This window comes from Heliangelus exortis, chromosome 3 (assembly GCF_036169615.1).
Source record: "Heliangelus exortis chromosome 3, bHelExo1.hap1, whole genome shotgun sequence".
Classification (NCBI taxonomy): Eukaryota; Metazoa; Chordata; class Aves; order Apodiformes; family Trochilidae; genus Heliangelus; species Heliangelus exortis.
The window spans coordinates 4,400,988-4,419,443 of NC_092424.1; the positions used below are offsets into that span (position 1 = coordinate 4,400,988).

Consider the following 18,456-nt stretch of genomic DNA (forward strand, 5'->3'; position numbering starts at 1 on the left):
ATTTGCTGCCAGCAGCATCAGCACAGGGTTCATTTTACCCAGCCAGGGAGGGGCTGTAGACCCTGCCCTTTCTCTCTTTTTGAGCCAAAACAGGATTTGGCTCCTGACCTTCTCCAGCCCTGCAGCTACAGAGGTCACACCGTGCCCTCAGATGTGTGAGAGGAACTCCGTAAGCGTGGGGCTGTTGACATCAGCTTTTGGCCAACACTCTCATTTTTCCAGGTGTGTCTTCCTGCTCACAAAGGTTGAATTTCAAGGTTTGTCCCCACGTGATGATGATCCAGCATCCCTCCCAGTTGTTTCTCTTGTAACCATCTGTTTCTTTGTCCTCTTGGTTTTAATCACTCTGAGCGCTTCATTCCTGCTCAGGATGATTCCCATTCCCAAACTGATGCTGGAAATCTGAATCTGTTCCCCCTTCAGGAAGGGAACTATATTATAAACTGCTGAATTTTGTATTGGAGAAGTGAATAAAAATCCCAGGAGAAGAGTGAGTTACTTCTAGATGCTTCGAACTCTTGTGCTCGGAGACTGGAATAAACAATAAGAGATCAGGTTCCTTATTCTAATTTTGCAATAAAAAAATGTGTTTTTCTTGGTAAAAACAGCCCTTGCTGCCATTGCAGCAGTGCAGGCTTGTGGCAGCTGAAAAGTATTGAGGTTTGTGGAGCAGCTCAGCTGGTTGAGCAGAGCAAAGGGAAATTATGTAGATGTTGAGATTCAGGCTTTCCAAAATCAGGGCCCAATTCACACTGCTTTAAATCTGATTTGGCATCAAATCTTAAAGAAAAAAAATCTCATTCCAGCAATTCCTATCCAGTCAAAAAAAAAAAAAAAAAGCCCCCAACCCAAGTGTTAAATGACATTGTTGGGGCTTTGCTGTTATTGCAGGAGCCAAAGGTGAGCAGGATACAGACCCAGTTATCCGAGTTAGTACCAAACTTGAAGATTTATCAGATTATGAATGAGGTGAATGATAAACTGGGGTTGAGAAGCTGGCTTTGTGTGGACTGCTTAATAAGAAGAATTCCCTGATGGCATTCTCTTCACCTATCAGAGTTAGGTTTTTCACTTTTAGAATAGATTATTTATAATTAATGTTTCAGTGGAGGCTGGGGCAGAGGATTGTTACTCCATTCCTTATTTTAAAGAGAAATAAATAGCCCTGAAAGCAGATAGTAATTTTTTACATTGTAAATTAGGCAATGCAGTAAAAATAAACTTTACAGTAAACGTAGGGACAAAATTGAGTTGTCAATTCTTACTACAAGGTGCCTTCCTTTGTAAATTACTTAATTTCTGACACATTTGATGTGTCAGTCCCATTTCTGCATCCACCTTGCATTAAGAATCCAAGTGAAAATCATCAGCTGCAGCAGTCTATTATTTTGTGTTCCCACTGGAAATCATTGGAGTAAATCATTGGAGTAAAATCCAGTGACAGTGGATATTGTCAGAAAGATGGCAGGCCATGATTAAAGTTTTATGCCAGGTAAAATAAATGGCTGTAGGATTCAAGAGAAAACAACCAAATGCTGTTAATATTGTGTGGTAGCTTGGTTTTTAATAACACCAATCAGATGTTCATTATTGGTTTCAAGGACTAGAAAAATAGCTCTTCCTTCTTGGTTTGTACAGGCTTTTCAGGAAAAAAAAGCAGGCATAAAATAATGTACTTTTCATGTAAATCAAGGGGTGGTAATTCTGTCCTTAAGGTGATGGTACCAGGTTGGTTTGTTTTATTTTCTGTGGGCAAGGGAAATAAGTCATAATTCTTACAAAATGGTTTTCAGCTTTCAGTGTAGATTCTAATCCTTCAGCATCCTGGATACAGTAAGTGATGTTGAAAGAATTGGTGGTTAATGAGTGTAGCTGCTGGGCTTAATTTTTAAACATTTGGCAGAAAACAGTGTCTAGAGTGTTAAATATCAAAACAGAGCAGGTGTCTGCTTGTATTTGGAGTTCTCCACTAGGACTCATCTGCAACTTGGCAGGTGTGGGCAAGGAGGGTATTGAACTGTTGCTTATTTGGCTCACAAAGCCAAGAATTGATAGCTCTTTACCTCAACATCACTGAAAAGACTTTGGAGGTTGTTTCCTAGCTGTATTGTAGAGATTAAATCACTCAACAAAGACACAGGAGAGCTGGCTCCAGGTACTCTGCCTCCTGCACCTCCAGGTATTCTCTGCCCTGCTCCATCTCTGAGTAAAGATAAAGATGATGCCATGGGCACCACATTGAGAGCTGGGCTGGGGGCTCTGCTCAAATTTCCTCCAATCTGCCCCTACCTGCACATTTGCTTCTGCCCCTGGGGTGCTGCAGAAAGCAGAGGCACTGCTGGTACCCACTCATCCATCCCCAGCTCTGTGCTGCACTCTCCTGCCCAGGTGTGCTGGGTGGCTTTTGGATAGGGCTGTTGAGCAAAGGACCTCTCTGTGGCTTGGAGGGTTTTAGATATTCAAAATATCAACCCAGAGCAAAATTTATAGGCACTGAAGAGCTAGAGATTGTGAGAATTGCTTTCCTGGGCCCTATGGTTCTGGTCCAGAGTACTCTCCAGTAGGTCAAGCATTGCATTTAAAGAGGGTTTGATGTTTTCTAGGTATTACTGTATTTTTTATAAGAGAGAAGGCAATTGGTTTGTGCCAGAGAAAGGTTCAAACTTTGCCTAGGAGTTGTAGCTCCTCTCCAAGAGAAGTGTTAGAGTGGGTTGAGAGGGAAGTGTGGAGCATCCTGACCTCCTGGGACTGAGTCTTGTTTTCACATGGAGAAGTGTGATAAAAGTGCTGAACAGCACAAGAAGTCTTGCCAGTGAACTTGGAATTAAGGGAGTAGGAAGAATGTTTGCTACAGGCTGGGGAGGAAGCACAGGAACAACAAGAAGTCAGTTCATGGGACTTATGGCTCTTGGGGAGATTGAAGAGACACAAGGCAAAGAATCTAATTGTGCAACTGAGATTGTATGAAGGGATTTATAGGATTAGAGAGATTTGCAAGAAATAAAAATAAGAGGTTTTGGTTTCAGTTATTTAGAAGAAGTGGCTTTCTAGTGTGCAGGCTGAGGAAAAAGAAAGGTTTTGCCATTTGGGCAGAGTCCAGGTTTTCTTTGTCCCTTTTCCAGCACCTTCTTTCTTCTCTTTTATGTTCATCAAGTGAGAGCTGGGATCTGATGAGCCCTTGTTTTACCTTCTCCCTTATCAGTCTGCCAGGACACAGCAACCAGATGGAGACAAAAGGATTGTGATCCTCATGGAACTCACTAACAGGAACACTGCAGTCCTTGGTTTGGTCAACAGGTTGGGTGTAGGCATCTTAAAATTCAGCAGCTCAGGTTACAGATCAGAATTCATCAGGCTGGAAGCCTATTATTTGGTTTGTTTTGATTATTTATTTTATTTATATTATTTATTATTTTATATTTTATTTATATTTATATTTATATTATTTAATATTTATATTATTATATATATTTATATATTGTATTATATATTATTTATATTATTTTTTTATTATTTATTTTTTTTATGAAGGAGAGAAGTAAAATGTAGTGTTGAAGTAGTAAATATTAACTATCAGCTGGGCTATTAATGCATGACTGTGAGTGAATATAATGATATATGGATAACATAATAATATGTTAATAATATAATAATATGTGAATTAAACCAAATCAGAGGGGTGGATTTCTGCTAATTGAGCAGAACTTCTGCTCAACAACTTCTGCTAGTTGAGCAATGTTGTTACCTTCCTTCCTCTAAGTATTATTACTCCATATTTTCTTTACTTGCCTCCTCTGTTCACATGGCTGTTGTCTTCAGAAAAAACAACAGAGACTTAAGTAAGAAGAGCTCGTTCCTTCCCTGTGGTGCAAAAATATAAATAGAAGTGAGTGACCAAAATACAGAGAAACTTTCCCTGGTTTGTACAATAGATCAACAAACAATAGGGATATAGAGCAAAGTCTCTTGATTTGCATTGCTATTTTTTGCAAGCCTCAAAACTTGCCCAGCATTTTAATTGTTGTAATGAAAATCACTCTTCTTTTTGCCAGACTATTTTTGTTGCATTGCATTTGCTTTCTTGTCAGGACAAACTGCTTTTATGGGCAGTGAATGCAGTGTTAATATGTGTGCCTGGTACTGGGAAAACCTAAGTAAGTGCTTCCTCAGCCTGCACCTTTGTGCTGCTCACCTGGTAAAAGGAGTTGTCCACAGTATTTCTTCTTGTCAATGGTTAATGTCCCCTTAGAGGTAAATTTTGTTTATTCAGTTTCTGAATAGATGTTTTCCTGTGCATCCTTTTAGCTTCAGTCTCACTCTCTTGGCTTTCAGACTGTGGCTTCTTAGAGGGATTTCCCTTAAAATAAGCAGCATCTTCTATCAATATCCAGTGTTGGCCTCAAGGTGTTATAAACCACTTTTAACAATTCCCTCACCAAGAGATATTCCTAAAAATTAGCAATGGTGAGATTTCCCAGCAGTGACATCTCTCTGGGATGATTCTGACTTGGTTTTAGGGAGATTTTGGGGGACTTTTTTTTTTATTTTTATTTTTTTAAATAGGGTTTAGAGCTATTTTTACCCAGGCATGTTTTCATTTAGTCTATAATGTTGAGGAACTGAATGTGCCTTTTGTATGCATGCAGAGCCCTCAATAGGAAAGTGGTGTTCTCATAGTTCCACTTAGGACTATAATTAACTTTGGAATAATGTGCTGAGAGCCACAGGGAGAGTCCCCAATGACATCTCTGGGAATCTTGTGAAAAACAGAGGGACAATGTTCTTTGGGCTTCAAGAAGGAGAGAGAATCCTTGCTGGAAATGACTCTCTCCATGGATTTCACCCAGTGTTATGTGGAGGCTGGAGGTATCCCCCAGCTCCCTTGAACTCCCCAGTGTTGTTTCCTAGAAAACTGCTGGAGATTTGGCAAAGGCATCCACAATCCCAGTTTCAGTGGCCATTTTATGAAGAGAACTCAAGGATAAATCTCTCTGTTGTTCCACATTAATTTCTTCCTGTCCATAAACAGCTCTCTTACTCTGACAGCTCTTTTATCATCATCAACTTTCCTACTCCAGAATTCTCCCTGCTGAGCCCTTTTGTGTGTCCCAGCCATTCCTCAAGTCACCTTAACCCTGCTTTTGTAGAAATTTCTGCAGAGCAGCCTTGAGATAAGATCTGTCCCAGCTCTGTGTCCAGCTGAAAAATTACTCAGTTTGCATCTTGCATCTGACTTCAACATTTCCCTGGCCATGACCTGAAAAAGCAAACTTACCCATTCACAGTGCTGTTGGCACTGCAATTGCTCTTCTCTGTATATACATATTTCTTTTTTTCTTTTTAATTCTGTTTCTGGTAATTTCATTTGTTTATCCATTGATTCCCTCTGTCCTGTCACATGAAGCATAAATACTAAACTTCAGTATCAAGGCTGTTCACAATATTTCACCACTTATTCAGTCTTTTTTCTATGTGTGTTTTGTTCTAGTTTTTCTTTGGTTTTTGTTTGGTTTTTTCTTTTTTTTCTTTAAAGAGTGACTTTCATCTACAGGTGTTAAACCACACCAGTCACTTCCCCATTATCTTTTTATACTTTAAACTTAAAGTTAAACTTTGACTTTAGTTTTTAATTTAACTTTACTCTAACATTACTTTAACTTGAACTTGAACTTTAACATTACTTCAACTTTACTTTAACTTCAACTTTACTTTAAACTAAAACTTTGGCTTTACTTTTTACTTTAACTTTAACTTGACTTTAACTTGACTGTAACTTTAACTTGACTGTAACTTTAACATTACTTTTACTTTACTTTAACTATAACTTTTAACTTATACTGTGCTATGCATCTTTTCATGCATAGTACATGTATAGTTCCTTTCTTTTCTCACATGATGTTTTAATGGAGGGATGGAGATTTTAGCCACTGATGCATTTCTTAAGTCTTTAAAATGCCCATTCACTGTTATACTTCTGTGTTCCTGCCACTGATGAGACTAATTACTAAGGTATTAGTAATCTTAAGTAGTGTATTAGTGACCCTAAGCTGGTCACTGTAACTTGGCCTGTTCACTCCAGTCTTCTCTCACCAGTTCCTTGCACACCCTGCTCTGTATCCTTGCTTTTGCTGCTTGCTTTAAACTTAAAAATCTTTCTGAAGAGTTTTCCTACCTGAGAAAAGGACCAGCATGGTAAATCTGTTGGGTGTTTTTGCACTTTGGACTCTGCCACTTGGAATTTCACAGTCAGGAGGTGATTTGGGGACGTTGTTGTTGCTGGCTTTATAGAAGTGGCTGGTGGTGGATTGTGATTTGTTGTTAATTCCAGGAAATTGTTCCTGGCATCTCCATGGAACTTGCCACGTGTTTCACTTGGATAAAAAAATTCCAGGCAGGCATATAACACCTAAAGGTTGATCTATCATTAACTATTTATAGTTGTAGGAATATTAGCAAATCTGATTCAGTCTTGGCCCATCATTTTCAAAAGTTCCACACCTGAAAACCCCACTGTTCTCAGTACAGGCATCCACACACTTTGGGCTTCATGGAGACTGCAAATGCAAATTAAGTGTGGATTGAACAGGAATAAACCAAACTCTGGAATTCAGTTCAGCTTGGTTTTATACTTGATGTCAAAGCTAAAGATTTTTGCATGCTGGGGACAACATAATTTTTAATAATTGTTGGGTATGCATTTTTGTGTCAGCTCTTTGCAGCTTTCAGGTGATTTTAATTCAAAACCAGTGTTTGAAAAATGCTTCTAGGCACTGAATCCCCAAAATACAGACTAAAAGCTGCAGGTCCTTGAGCTTAGGGATGCTCAGAGGTACATTCACTGATTTCAGTTCAGCATCCTAGCAGCCAAGTTCAAGATGTGTCAGAGTTTTACAGGTAAAAGGATAAAATCAAGGTGTTCTTAAAAGAAAAGCAAGCTATTAGGGGCATGCTCAGGAACTGCTGGTTATTAACTGGGTGTGAAACTGAGATGCAGGCAAAAGGATGCTGAACAACAGCAGCAGAGGCACCTTACTCTGAGCTTTTTAGGTGATGTTCATCCTCTCCTCTGTGGATGCCACACGCATCCCCACCTCTGCCCTACTTCTGTCAATAGATCTCTTCATTAGGTCAAATAACCCAAACAATTTCCCAGCTGGAACTTCTGATTTAGGGTCTCTGGTGTCTTTCTTGAGCCTTCAGAATTGAGCCTTTAATAATCAGCCTGCCAGAGATGCAAAGCAACTTCTTCAGCACAGCCTGGGAATGGCTTTACCTGTGTCTGCAGGGGAATGGGAGTGTAAGTGTGATGGGGTGGATGGCAAGCAGAGGGACAGGGGGGGTTCTTTTATTTTCCTGGCTTGGTAAGGGAGATGCTGGCTCAGTGCATCACAGAAGTGGAATCCAGTGAAGCTTTTTTTTCCCTTTCTAATTAGGGACACTCAGAACCCCTCAGGGGAGACCAATTTGTGGACCTCGTGCTGGATTTTGCCTTCAGTAAACATAGATCCTGACTTTAAGCACAGATCAGAGGGCTCAGCTTCTGGAGCTTCATAGAATCATCATAGAACTGGCTGGGTTGGAAGGGACCTCAGAGCTCATCAAGTCCAACCCTTGATCCACTCCCACTGCAGTTCCCAGCCCATGGCACTGAGTGCCACATCCAGGCTCTTTTGAAATATCTCCAGGGATGGAGAATCCACCCCCTCCCTGGGCAGCCCATTCCAATGTCTGATCACCCTCTCAGTAAAGAAATTCTTTCTAATGTCCAACCTAACCCTCCCCTGGCACAACTTGAGACCTCTTGTGCCCTCTTGTCTTGCTGAGAGTTGCCTGGGAAAAGAGCCCAACCCCCCCTGGCTCCAACCTCCTTTCAGGGAGTTGTAGAGAGTGATGAGGTCTCCCCTGAGCCTCCTCTTCTCCAGCCTCAACACCCCCAGCTCCCTCAGCCTCTCCTCATAGGATCTGTGCTCGAGTCCCTTCACCAGCCCAGTTGCCTCCTTTGGACCTGCTCCAGGACCTTCATTTTGCTCTGAGTCTCCAGATCTTGCTGTGTGAATTTTACAGCTTGGCATCTTGTAGAGTTTGTAGAGTTAAAGACTTTGAAGACCTTTATTAGATTAATTAATTCATTGTGAGCACTGCAGCTCCTTTATCCTTCATGTAGCATAAAAGAGAGCTGGTATTTAATTTATTCAGAGAAGCTCAAATCAAATTGTTATTTTCCTTCTTTAAGTCACTTATAATTGCTCACAATTACGTAGCAAATGATATAATTTGAAAAGCAGGGTGAAAAAAAAATATTGTGGTTATTAGATATTAACAGTCAAATCTGTCTGGCAGTGTGTAATCCCATGGGAACTGGTGCTCCTGAGTCCCACCTCAGGCTCTGCCACCAACCCCCTGTCTTTTACCAGACAACCTCATCTTTTGGCTCCCTAGGCACACCAGCAGTGGGATGCTCTTATTCAGTGTCTTGTTCTGAAAAGCTGTCTCTGCCTAGAATTCCCACTTTTTGCAGGCAAAATATGAATAGGGGAGATCTCAGGAGCAGGATTTGTAATGTGGGTGAGCACTGCTGAGAGAGGATCAGTGGGTTAGAGCTAGGAAGATGTTTGGGACTTGGGATTTTTAAGCATTTTGGTTTTTTCTTTGGTGGGATAGCAATGTAGGAAAAACATAAGGCACATGAATAATGAGTTCAGGACAAGAATCAAAAGGTGTAAGGAAGGGAAGGAAGAGAATTCTAGTTTAATTTAATCTGGTTCACCACAGCTGAAGCAGGCACAAGCTCTGTGTCTGACAAGAGGTCTGGTGTCTCTATTTGTCAAAACTCAGAGCTGATTTATTGCAATAAATACTGTGATTGTTTATACATGATCTTTTACATCAAATTCAGGAAAAACACAGGATTGCTTTCAGGATCCAGACCTGCATATCCCATAGCTTGAAGGAAGCTCTGGAAGTGATTGCAGGACCCCTGGACTTGCATCCCATCAGGAGGAGGTCACACGTAGCCATTGGATGCAGCACCTTTGTACAAAGGGGGTTTTTATGGCATTGGCTTTGTAATAGGGACATCATTTTACTGCTTTTCCATTTGAAACAACTTGTGTTATCTCTGTATTTGAACTGCTGCTGTTGTTTTATTTTGTTTTGCTTTGTTTTTTTCCCCTATCTAATAACAAGTAGTCACCCTAAGTTACTCAAAATAGCAACTATTCTCTCTGAACTGCAGTTTTCTTTTGGCTTTTCTTTCAGCTGCAGGAGCCAGCTGCTCCAAAGAGTGTGGGAAGCTGACTTGGAGGCCTGTCAGCTGCTGATCCAAGGGTTTCAACTGAAGGAAAGCAGTTGCTGTGGTTTTGAAGAGGAGGAGAACCACATGGATGAGATGGAGGTGACTGCTGATGACCCATCTGATCCTGAAAAAAGAAAAGATGCTCTTTTGCCAGAGGTCTTTCCCTGCCCCAAGCACACCGAGCTAAAAGAGGTATCTCAAAATCCTCCCCAGTTGCATTTCCAGCTGTATTGTTGGCTTTCTTTTCTTAAGAGAGGAGTTGAAGTTGGGCAATGGGTCAGCAGGGCAGGTCAAGTATGAACTTAACATCTGGCCTCCAGTCTGGGACATGAGTAAAATGCCTTAGTAGCTTCTCAGAAGCTCTAAACCATTTTTATTTTCATCATCAGTCTTTTAAAATGTGGCAATTATTCAGTCAATAAATACAGACTGTACAGAATCAGGATTTAGAAGAAAAGTGATTAAGTATTTAATACAAATCATCAGCTGTTCCTCACCCCAGGGCTGTGTTACACTCTGACTGAGCTCTGCTGACTTCTTACCCTGGGTCTATGTTTGCTGGGGGAGAGCAGAACTTTTCTTGCCCCAGTGAAATGGTCAAAGGTTTCCTTGCTCAGATGCTGGAAGGCTTCCAGCATCCAACAAATATTAAAAGGAAAAAAAAAAAAAAAAGGCTTAAAATGTTTAACAAATTTCTTCTAAGTTGTCATGTTCTTCTCTGGAATGCCATCCTTCTTGAAAAATGGACATCTACCTAATAATTTTTCAGCTATGCTGCTAAGGAAATAGCTGTTCAAATGCTTCATCACCATTTTTATTGGAAATGGTCAGCTTTGGCTTTGATTTTTTTTTTCCCCCTTTTTTTTCCCCCCCTTTTATTGTGTTCCCTTGATGAGTTCACTGAAGCAATACAAGGGGTTGTGCTGGTTATGGAAAGCTGGGCTCCTCTTCCAGCTCTGAAGGGTTTGGAGCTTTTTGTGACTGTTCCTGTAGCACTCAAGATTTGTGCTGTAGGTGATCACCTATTTCACCTCTGCAAGCCAAGATAATTTCCTTGGAAATCAGTTCTGCTGCCCTGAGATGACTTCTGGTTCTGGAGAGAGGACTCAAGAGGGACTGGTTCCCCATATATTTATTGGAAGAGGAAAGCATCTGAGCAACCTTGTCTAAATGAGAGTAGAGGATCTCTAAGCTCCCTTCCAACCTCAGCCATTCCATGATATTTGCATTAAACTCCTCCTTTTGAACTTGCTCTTTGATAATTTCCTCTCAGCATAGAGGGGACTTAGGGAGCCCATCCCCTAACTTAAATTCTTCATCAAGGTGCTTGGACTTGGTGATAGAAAAATAGAGGATACTTTATGGTGTCCTCCATAAACTCCTTTTTTGTGCCAAACCCCATTCAGAAGCTGATGTGTAAATATGATGAAAATGGGTAAATGAGAATGGGTGTCAGTGCAGGACCTGTGGAGGTGTCCCTGCAGCTCTTCCCACAGGGCTCCTAGGGCTGACAAAGTTGAAAGAAAAAAAGAGGCAATTTTGTTGGTGTAAGAACACTCATTCCTTTTCCAGCTTTTAGGAGGAGTGGAGCCAGCACAGCTTTGTTCTGTCCTGGCTTCTCCACCAGCTCCCTCCTGCTGGGTGCTGTCTGCAGCTTTGACCATGGAGGCAAAATTGGGCATCAGTGCTGATTGGAACCCATTGCAATTATACAAAAAACCCAAAAAACAACAATCTAGAGACTATTCTGGAATGAAGGTTGGGCTGCTTGCTCTTACACTGGGATTTTTTCCTTGCTGTAGGTTACAGAGGTTTTACCCAAAGATTTTAGGTAGCAAAGCTGGTAGGGTATCAGTGGGAGTGTCAGGCAGTTCTCTAAAAATGAAACCAGAAAAGTTCTAGAGAAAAAATCTCTAAACTTTTGGAGAAGAGCTATAGCACAACATTTCCTAACATCTCCTAGAAGTTCATCACAAAGCAGAATACAAAAACAAACACAAAACCTGAGAGATGACTTACAAATTGTACTAACTTCCAGTTCTCAACATGTTGAAATGCTAGAGTGAGTCTGTCTTGATTTGTAAATGAATTTAGTTGGAAGACAAACCACTTCTGTAGCATTTAATTGCTCTGTTATATGCTATTGTATTGTTTAATTTAAAAATAACTCAGTGTTTGAGGCGAAGAAGAAGAAAAAAAAAAAGTAGTGTGGCTTTTAGTCTCTAAATTTAATGTCTAATTTTAGGCATTCACATGACTTTCATGGAAAAACTGCTGTCCATTAGTAGTGAAGCTTTTTGTAGCCTTTTATCAGTAAGTACCTGATAGCAACACATGGATTTGTCAAATTACTTGGTTGGGTGTTATTTACCCAGGCTGTGGTGTCCCTGGGAGAGGAGCAGCTTGGTGTGGTTGCCATGTCTCTAAAATGACAATTTTGTTGGATTGTGTCACCTCTGTTTCTAGAAAGCCACTTTGGTCACTGAAGCAGAAGGAAAGGAAAAAAAATCTTTTTATTTAGAGGTTACTGGATTGCTTCAGAGCACTATAGCAAAGGGTAATAATAATAATACCATGGGCATATGTGCCTTGGAGCTTGCCTTTCATTTCCATGTAATTGATTGACTGGACTGTGAAAAGCTCTAAATTAAGCTTATTTATCATGTCATACCTGGGTATTACTGTTGGAGTGGATACAGGGTTTGTTGATGTATATTATAAATGCAGTTTTCATGCACATAGCTTTATCTTACAGTAGAGGTTTCATTAGAAAACAAATAAGAAACATAATAATAAAAGCAAAACAGACAAATGGAAAGAGCCGTCCACTTAGATCCTGCTTTGCAGTGGGGGTGTATTTCATTTTTAATTAAATATCCTCACTAGGTTGTAAAATACAACATCCTCAGGTATAAAAATGCAAGGTATAAATTTTTGGAAAGTTCAGATATTTTACTGTCATGTGTGAGCACAAGTTTATTAGCTGTCAACACTTATTTTATAGTTTTCATAACTTGTGTTTTCTGAGATAGTACAGATTTTTTTTTTTCCCCAGTTTATTTACGTGGTAGACCATGGCATCCCAAAAATAATCTTGTAAATCAGGTTTCCTTTATAACACTGTTAAGCAGGGAAGATAATCACAAGCTTTGGCAGCTCAGCTTGCTGAAACATCAGTACTAATTTTTCTAAAGAAAGTGAGGCCAACAAAAATTATGCAGTTGGAGTACTCTGAGTTGCTTAAAAATTAAGATGTACTCCTCTCAATTACAGATAACTCCTTAGATTATAGAATTTTTTTTTTTTAAATGCTGGAGCAAATTTATAGACAATATCGCTGGCCTCAGCCAGGTTGTTGTGTTATCTAAGTTATTTGATATGGATACTTGAATTCTCAGGTGTCTGCACTTATTTGGCTTCATTTTCTTCCAGTTCTCTGAGAAATTAAAGATGGGTTCTAATTTTCATCCCAGAAATGTTCCCTACTTTTAACCAGCCTGCAAATTACTTTGCCCAGGTGACATGAGAGGGAGGTAGAAGCTTCTCTGATCATTTTCACATGGACAGATCCAGATCTGGGAGATTTCTTGAAAACCCACAGTACCACCTCATTCCTCTCCAGCCATTAACACCTGCTTGTTCCCCTGCTTATTTTATCTTGCCTTGTTTTCTCCTTGTTGGTAACCTATGTGTAAGCAAAGCCTTTTTGTAACACCAGACCCACCAGTGGTAACTAAAGAGCTGAGAGATGTGTGTGCTGGGACCTCCCTAACACCAGATGTCTGCTGGACATGAGGATGTTTGCACCTCCAGGCTTCAGTTCCTGACCTATCCTTTTTTCTTCCTCCTCTGCTGCTCTCTGGCATGCTGTGCAGTGCTCCCTCTTAATCCCTAAGAAGGAAAGGAACACCTCCTAGATTTCCAGAGAATTGAGGTGATTAAAGTTCCAAGGTAAAAACCAAGCTTCAGTGGTGTTTTTGTAAGTCAGTGCTATGGTAGTTATCCCATCAGGGTTCTTTGTAGATCATTGCTCACTTTTTCACCAGAAAAAAAGAAAAAAGCTGGGGTAAGAGTAAAGGCTGATGTGTTTTCCTCACCTCTCTTCATCAGGGACAATGTTTTCAGGGTGTTTTGTAGAGCACTTTGCTGTTGGAAGGGATGTTCTGTAATTGCAAAGCAGTTTCATTTAAGATGCTGAATGTTCTAAGTGGTACTAAGTAGACAACTGTGAAAAAAAAAATATTAATATTTAATGTGATGTCTGTCATTAAAAAAGAAGTCATCACAGGATATGGCAAAGCATTATTCAGAATTAAGAGACAGCAAGCACCAAGAAAGCCTCAGTCAGCAGGCTGGAACTCATGCTGTGCATTGACACAGCCTGTGGTCCAGGAGGCAAATGTGCAATGTGGGAAGGATGGAGCCTTTAGAGAGGTAAATAAACTGTGCATTCCTTGGGTTTTATTAAAACATTATATTTGTAAGGCTTCTAAAACTTCTAAAACTCCACTCTTTGTCTTAAATGTCAGTGCTAAGCCTCAGTGTAAGTCAGAATTTGAGTGGGGTTTGTGTTGCTCCAAGGTGGGAAGGATTTTTGTAGCAAGGGGCAGGTGCTGGTACCTAAAGGTCAGGGCATTGCAGGGCCCCTCAGCTGCCTGCAGTGTCTGCTAAAAAAAATTCTGGTAGGTAGAATTGTAGGTAAAGCTGAGTAATCTATGTGTATTTTGCAGGGAATCTATCTAAGCAGAAGATCTATATTGCAGGTAAAAGAAATCTGAGCAACCTCTCTTCAGGTAGATAACAGAAAATAGTAATAATAATAGTAATAATAATAATAATAATAATAATAATAATAATAATAATAATAATCATCTTAAGGCAGAGTGCTGATTTTGGCCTTTATTTTATATATATATATACATGCACACACAAATACCAGTGATGCCAAAGCAATATCCCCTGTCTCAGTTTATTTAAAGATTATCAATGCTGTTACATGTGATAATTATTAATGGTTTTCCAATAATGTTAACATCAAATTTCTCTGCTCCTCTGCCAATCAATGAAATGCTGGGTAATTACTCAGCCTTTACAAAGGAAGGAAGTTTTGGGAGAGGAACTGCAGTTAGCACAGGTTACCAACACAGAACATCAGTGGGGTCTCTCGTTTCTCCTGTTCAAAATCACTTGCAGGGTTTCTGCCAAAAAAAAAAAAAAGTTATGGAAAACTTCTTGAATGATGCATAGATCTGTAAGAGGCTGATAGAAAAGTTTGTCTCAGTCTCTAGTTAGCCATTCAGTTTTAGAGGCAGTATTCCCTGTGGGGTTTAACTGGGAAGCTAAAGCAGGCTTTAATAAAATGTATTTAAATTTAGCTTTAAATATTGGGTGGCTGCCACCAGGCCATTTTAAATATAATTGAAAGATTTTATGCTTGTGAAACAAAATGATGTAATTGCTCAACTTCTAGAACTTTTTTAAGTACTATGTGGTTTTTTAAGTTCCATTGAAATCTTGGTTGTTTATATAGCATGGATCTACTGTGGACTCAATAATTTATCTCTAACAGGTTATGGAAAGCATTTCCTTTGGAGCAGAGGGTCATTTATCTGAGGTAAGTGGTTTTTAGGCTGTAGAAAGTGGTGATATTGTACAGACTTTTCTGGGTCTCAATTATAACTAATTACACTTTTTCTTACAGTATTACTGTAGGGTAAAAATTGCTTTAAAGTGTGTGAGCACTTGGAAAAGCAACACAAGCACAACTAGAGTGGGCCCATTCTTTTTTTTTTTTTCTTTTTTTTTTTCTTTTTTTTTTTCTTTTTTTTTTTCTTTTTTTCTTTTTTTTCTCTGTTTTCTCTTTTTTTCTTTTTTTTTTTTCCTCTTTTTTCTTTTCCCTTTTTCTTTCTCTCTTTTTTTTCTCTTTTTTTTTTTTCTCTTTTTTTTTTCTCTTTTTTTCCTCTTTCTTTTTTTTTCTCTTTTTTTTTCTCTTTTTTTTTTTTTCACTGAAGATGGCAAAATTGTTGTGTGGTTCAGGAAGTTTATAGTTAAATCCTGTGCTTTTAATACATACTAACAGCAAGATGAATCTGCTGGAGAAAAATAGAACCAATAATATTTAGCCAGCCAGGTAATGATGCTTGGGAATGGATCAAAATCATGAGGCTTTACTTGTTTCCTTGTGTACCATAAAAAATACTTCTGAATTTGATAAATAGGATAAAACCAGACATGCAAAACCATACTGCAGCAGAATTACAGGGCAATAGGAATTTAATCTAAGTAAAAATACTGGATTTTTGTTGTTTTACCCTATGTTCATAAATAAAACCATGGTGGATCCTACTCTGTGTATTTAGGGAAGTCCAGGATAACTGATGGGAGTGAACAATACTGGGAACTACCTATAAAAGATCCCCAGCTGTGCTGACTCCTGGCACAGCATGGTGTGGACACTGGCAAACAGCTTGGGGCTTTAATTTCTTTTCTCATTTTTGGCCCACTGTGATTTTTTGTTGGTAAAGCCAGTAAACAGCCTCATCCTCCCCCAGCAGGAACTGGAATTGTCTCATTTTTATTGCATGAGCCAGTGAAACAGTCTGCACTGATTTTAGGAAGGATTTAGGGATCTTAGGAAGTCTGTGCTCAGGGAAGATGTTCCCTGTACCAGAGCTGGGAAGGGGATGTCTGCTGTCACCCAGGACACAACAGGGTGCTGGAAGGCAGGGGAAAGCTCTGTTCCTGTGGAGATGCTTTGCTGAGGACTCTTCCATACCTGTAGTGGAAGGATTCTGGTTCTGGTGTTGTCATTTTACACCAAGTTCATAAATATGAACATTGCCATTCCCACGTGGTGGTGGATCCATGGGGAGGAGGGAAGGGAATCAGTGCAAGCACAGGGAATGTGGGAAAAGCAGGTGATGGTGGGGAGCAGGGAGGTCCCAGTTGCAAAACTGGAAAGTTTTGTGCCAGAATTATTGGCTATGAGAAACTGAGGAGCTTGTTGTAGTGCAGCAGTCTCCTAAAGACATGGAGAACCTGACTGAAGGAAGAAGCCAGCAGGCTGGAAGTGGTTAAGTGCAAAAGTGGCTGGGAAACAACCTCTCTACTTCTGAGAAAAGGTAGATCATAGAATCATAGAAAAATTTGGGTGGGAAGGGACCTTTAAGGGTCACCCAGTCCCACCCCCTGCAGTCAGCAGGGACACCCTCACCCAGATCAGGTTGCTCAGAGCCTCCTCAAGCCTCACCTTGAATATGTCCAGGGATGAGGCCTCAACCAGCTCCCTGGGCAACCTCTTCCATTGTTCCACTACCCACATGGTAAAGAATTCTTTTTTCCTAACATCCAGTCTAAATCTGCTCTTTAATAATTTAAAACCATTGCCCCTCATCCCATCACTCCAGCCCCTTGCACACAGTCCCTCTCCAGCCTTCCTGTAGCCCATTCAGGTACTGGAAGGTCACTCTTAGGTCTCCCTGGAGCCTTCTCTTCTCCAGGCTGAACGCCCTCAGCTCCCTCAGCTTTTCTTCATGCAAAAAGTGTTCCAGCCCCTGATCATTTTTGTGGTTCTGGACCTGCTCCATCAGCTCCATGTCCTTCCTGAGGGCTCCAGAGCTGGACACAGCACTCCAGGTGAGGTCTTAGCAGAGCAGGTAACCTCCTTCATGAAAGAAACTCATCTAAACAAAATCAAGAAAGCAACAATTGAATTTCTGTGTGACAAAGCTTTGTAGAAGGAGGAATCAGCCCAAGATCTTTGGTACCCTTCAGGAGACATCATGTTTATGGTACAGCACCATCACCTTGTGGTGCAGAAAAAGAGCAAGTGCAGTAGCAGGGTTCATAGATACCTCTGCTACTTAGGGACCCAAAAGAGTTTTGAAAAGAAAAGGACAAGAGTGTTCCTAAGGGTACATCAGAAAAAAATATTGCAGTGTGTACAAGTGAAGCAGCAAGACCACTGAACATCCTGAGCCACTGTAAGCAGGAACAGCAAAGCAAGAAATAAGGTGTCTGTAAGGGATGGGTGGAAGAAAACGTGTGTGTCTTCTAATAAGGAAGGTGAACGAGAAACTAATGAAATGAAAGCAGAGGGCAGCAATATAGATCTTTTTCTTCCTTATTTTCACTGCTTTTGGTCTTCCTGAAATTGATAAACAGTGTTCCAATGTGGAGTGCTCTCAGTGTTCACCACAAGGTAGCAAGAGGCAAGCACAGGAAAGGGTCCTAAGGCAAGGGAGATGTACTCAGGTCAGGCTAGATGATGAAATTTCTTTTGAGTGCACAGGAGCCAAGAAAAACAATCTCTAAACCATTAACAAGCTTCTTTGAAAACTCCTGGAGGAAGCTTGAAGTCCCAGGGGATCAGTAAAAGGCAGACTTGGTATTTGCCTTTGAAAAGGAGGTAGGCCAGGAGTTTATGTGCCAGTCAACATAATTTCAATTAGGATTAGAATTCCAAATGTTCTTGATAGATTGAAAGAGTAGCCTGAAATCAATAAGATGGGATATGTTAAAAGACAGGTGCAAATTACATTTCAGGAAAAAAAAAAATTAAAAAACCTTATGGATACAGATGCTGAATTGCAGCTGAGATGAGAATACTGCAGAATCAGACCCCAGGCTTACAGGGGACTACAGAAAGAGGGGGATTCATTATCTTCCTCCTGTTGCAAGAAAGGGCAAATGTCATCTGCAGCCTCATTAATGGGAAGGTCACTTGTAAGGCAGAGCTAATTACTGGGCTGAGCTGAGGATGCTGAAGCCTCCAGAGGACTGGGGCACTGGTCTGCCCACCTCACTGGAGAAGGCAGGAAAAGACTGAAAGGAAGGAATAGCAATAAAAGCTTTAAAATTCCTGGTCTGGTTGAAATTCAGTGTCTTCAATCATAAAAACAATGATAAGGAGGACAGTGGTTGGGTATCACTGTGTGCTCTGTAGGGTCAAATGAAATGGTGAAATCTTGGTTTGGGACTAGGGAAGTTTGTCTTGGAAACCCATGCTCCCTGCCCAGGAGCAGGCTCTGCCCTGCAGCCAGAGCCACAGAACTCTCAGCCAGCTGTTAAGAGCCTTGTGACAGCCCCCAGAAAGTCACCAGGGGCTCAAACCCACTGCAAGTTACAGAGCAGATTTTGGGAGTCCTGGTTTGCCTTGCCAT

At 40.5% G+C, this 18,456-nt stretch overlaps 1 protein-coding gene across 6 annotated transcripts in view; it reads left to right on the forward strand.

Annotated features, from left to right (window-relative positions):
- Nucleotides 1-18,456, forward strand: part of DISC1 (DISC1 scaffold protein) — a 187,634-nt gene that overhangs the window by 154,112 nt on the left and 15,066 nt on the right. For 4 of the 6 annotated variants that reach the window (XM_071738962.1, XM_071738961.1, XM_071738963.1 and 1 more), the window contains 2 exons: nucleotides 9,259-9,487; nucleotides 14,865-14,909. In XM_071738962.1, the coding sequence (XP_071595063.1) occupies nucleotides 9,259-9,487; nucleotides 14,865-14,909 (274 nt within the window). Of the gene's footprint in view, nucleotides 1-9,258; nucleotides 9,488-13,170; nucleotides 13,247-14,864; nucleotides 14,910-18,456 lie in introns of those variants that run through there. The other 2 variants (XM_071738966.1, XM_071738965.1) reach the window with 2 other exon arrangements.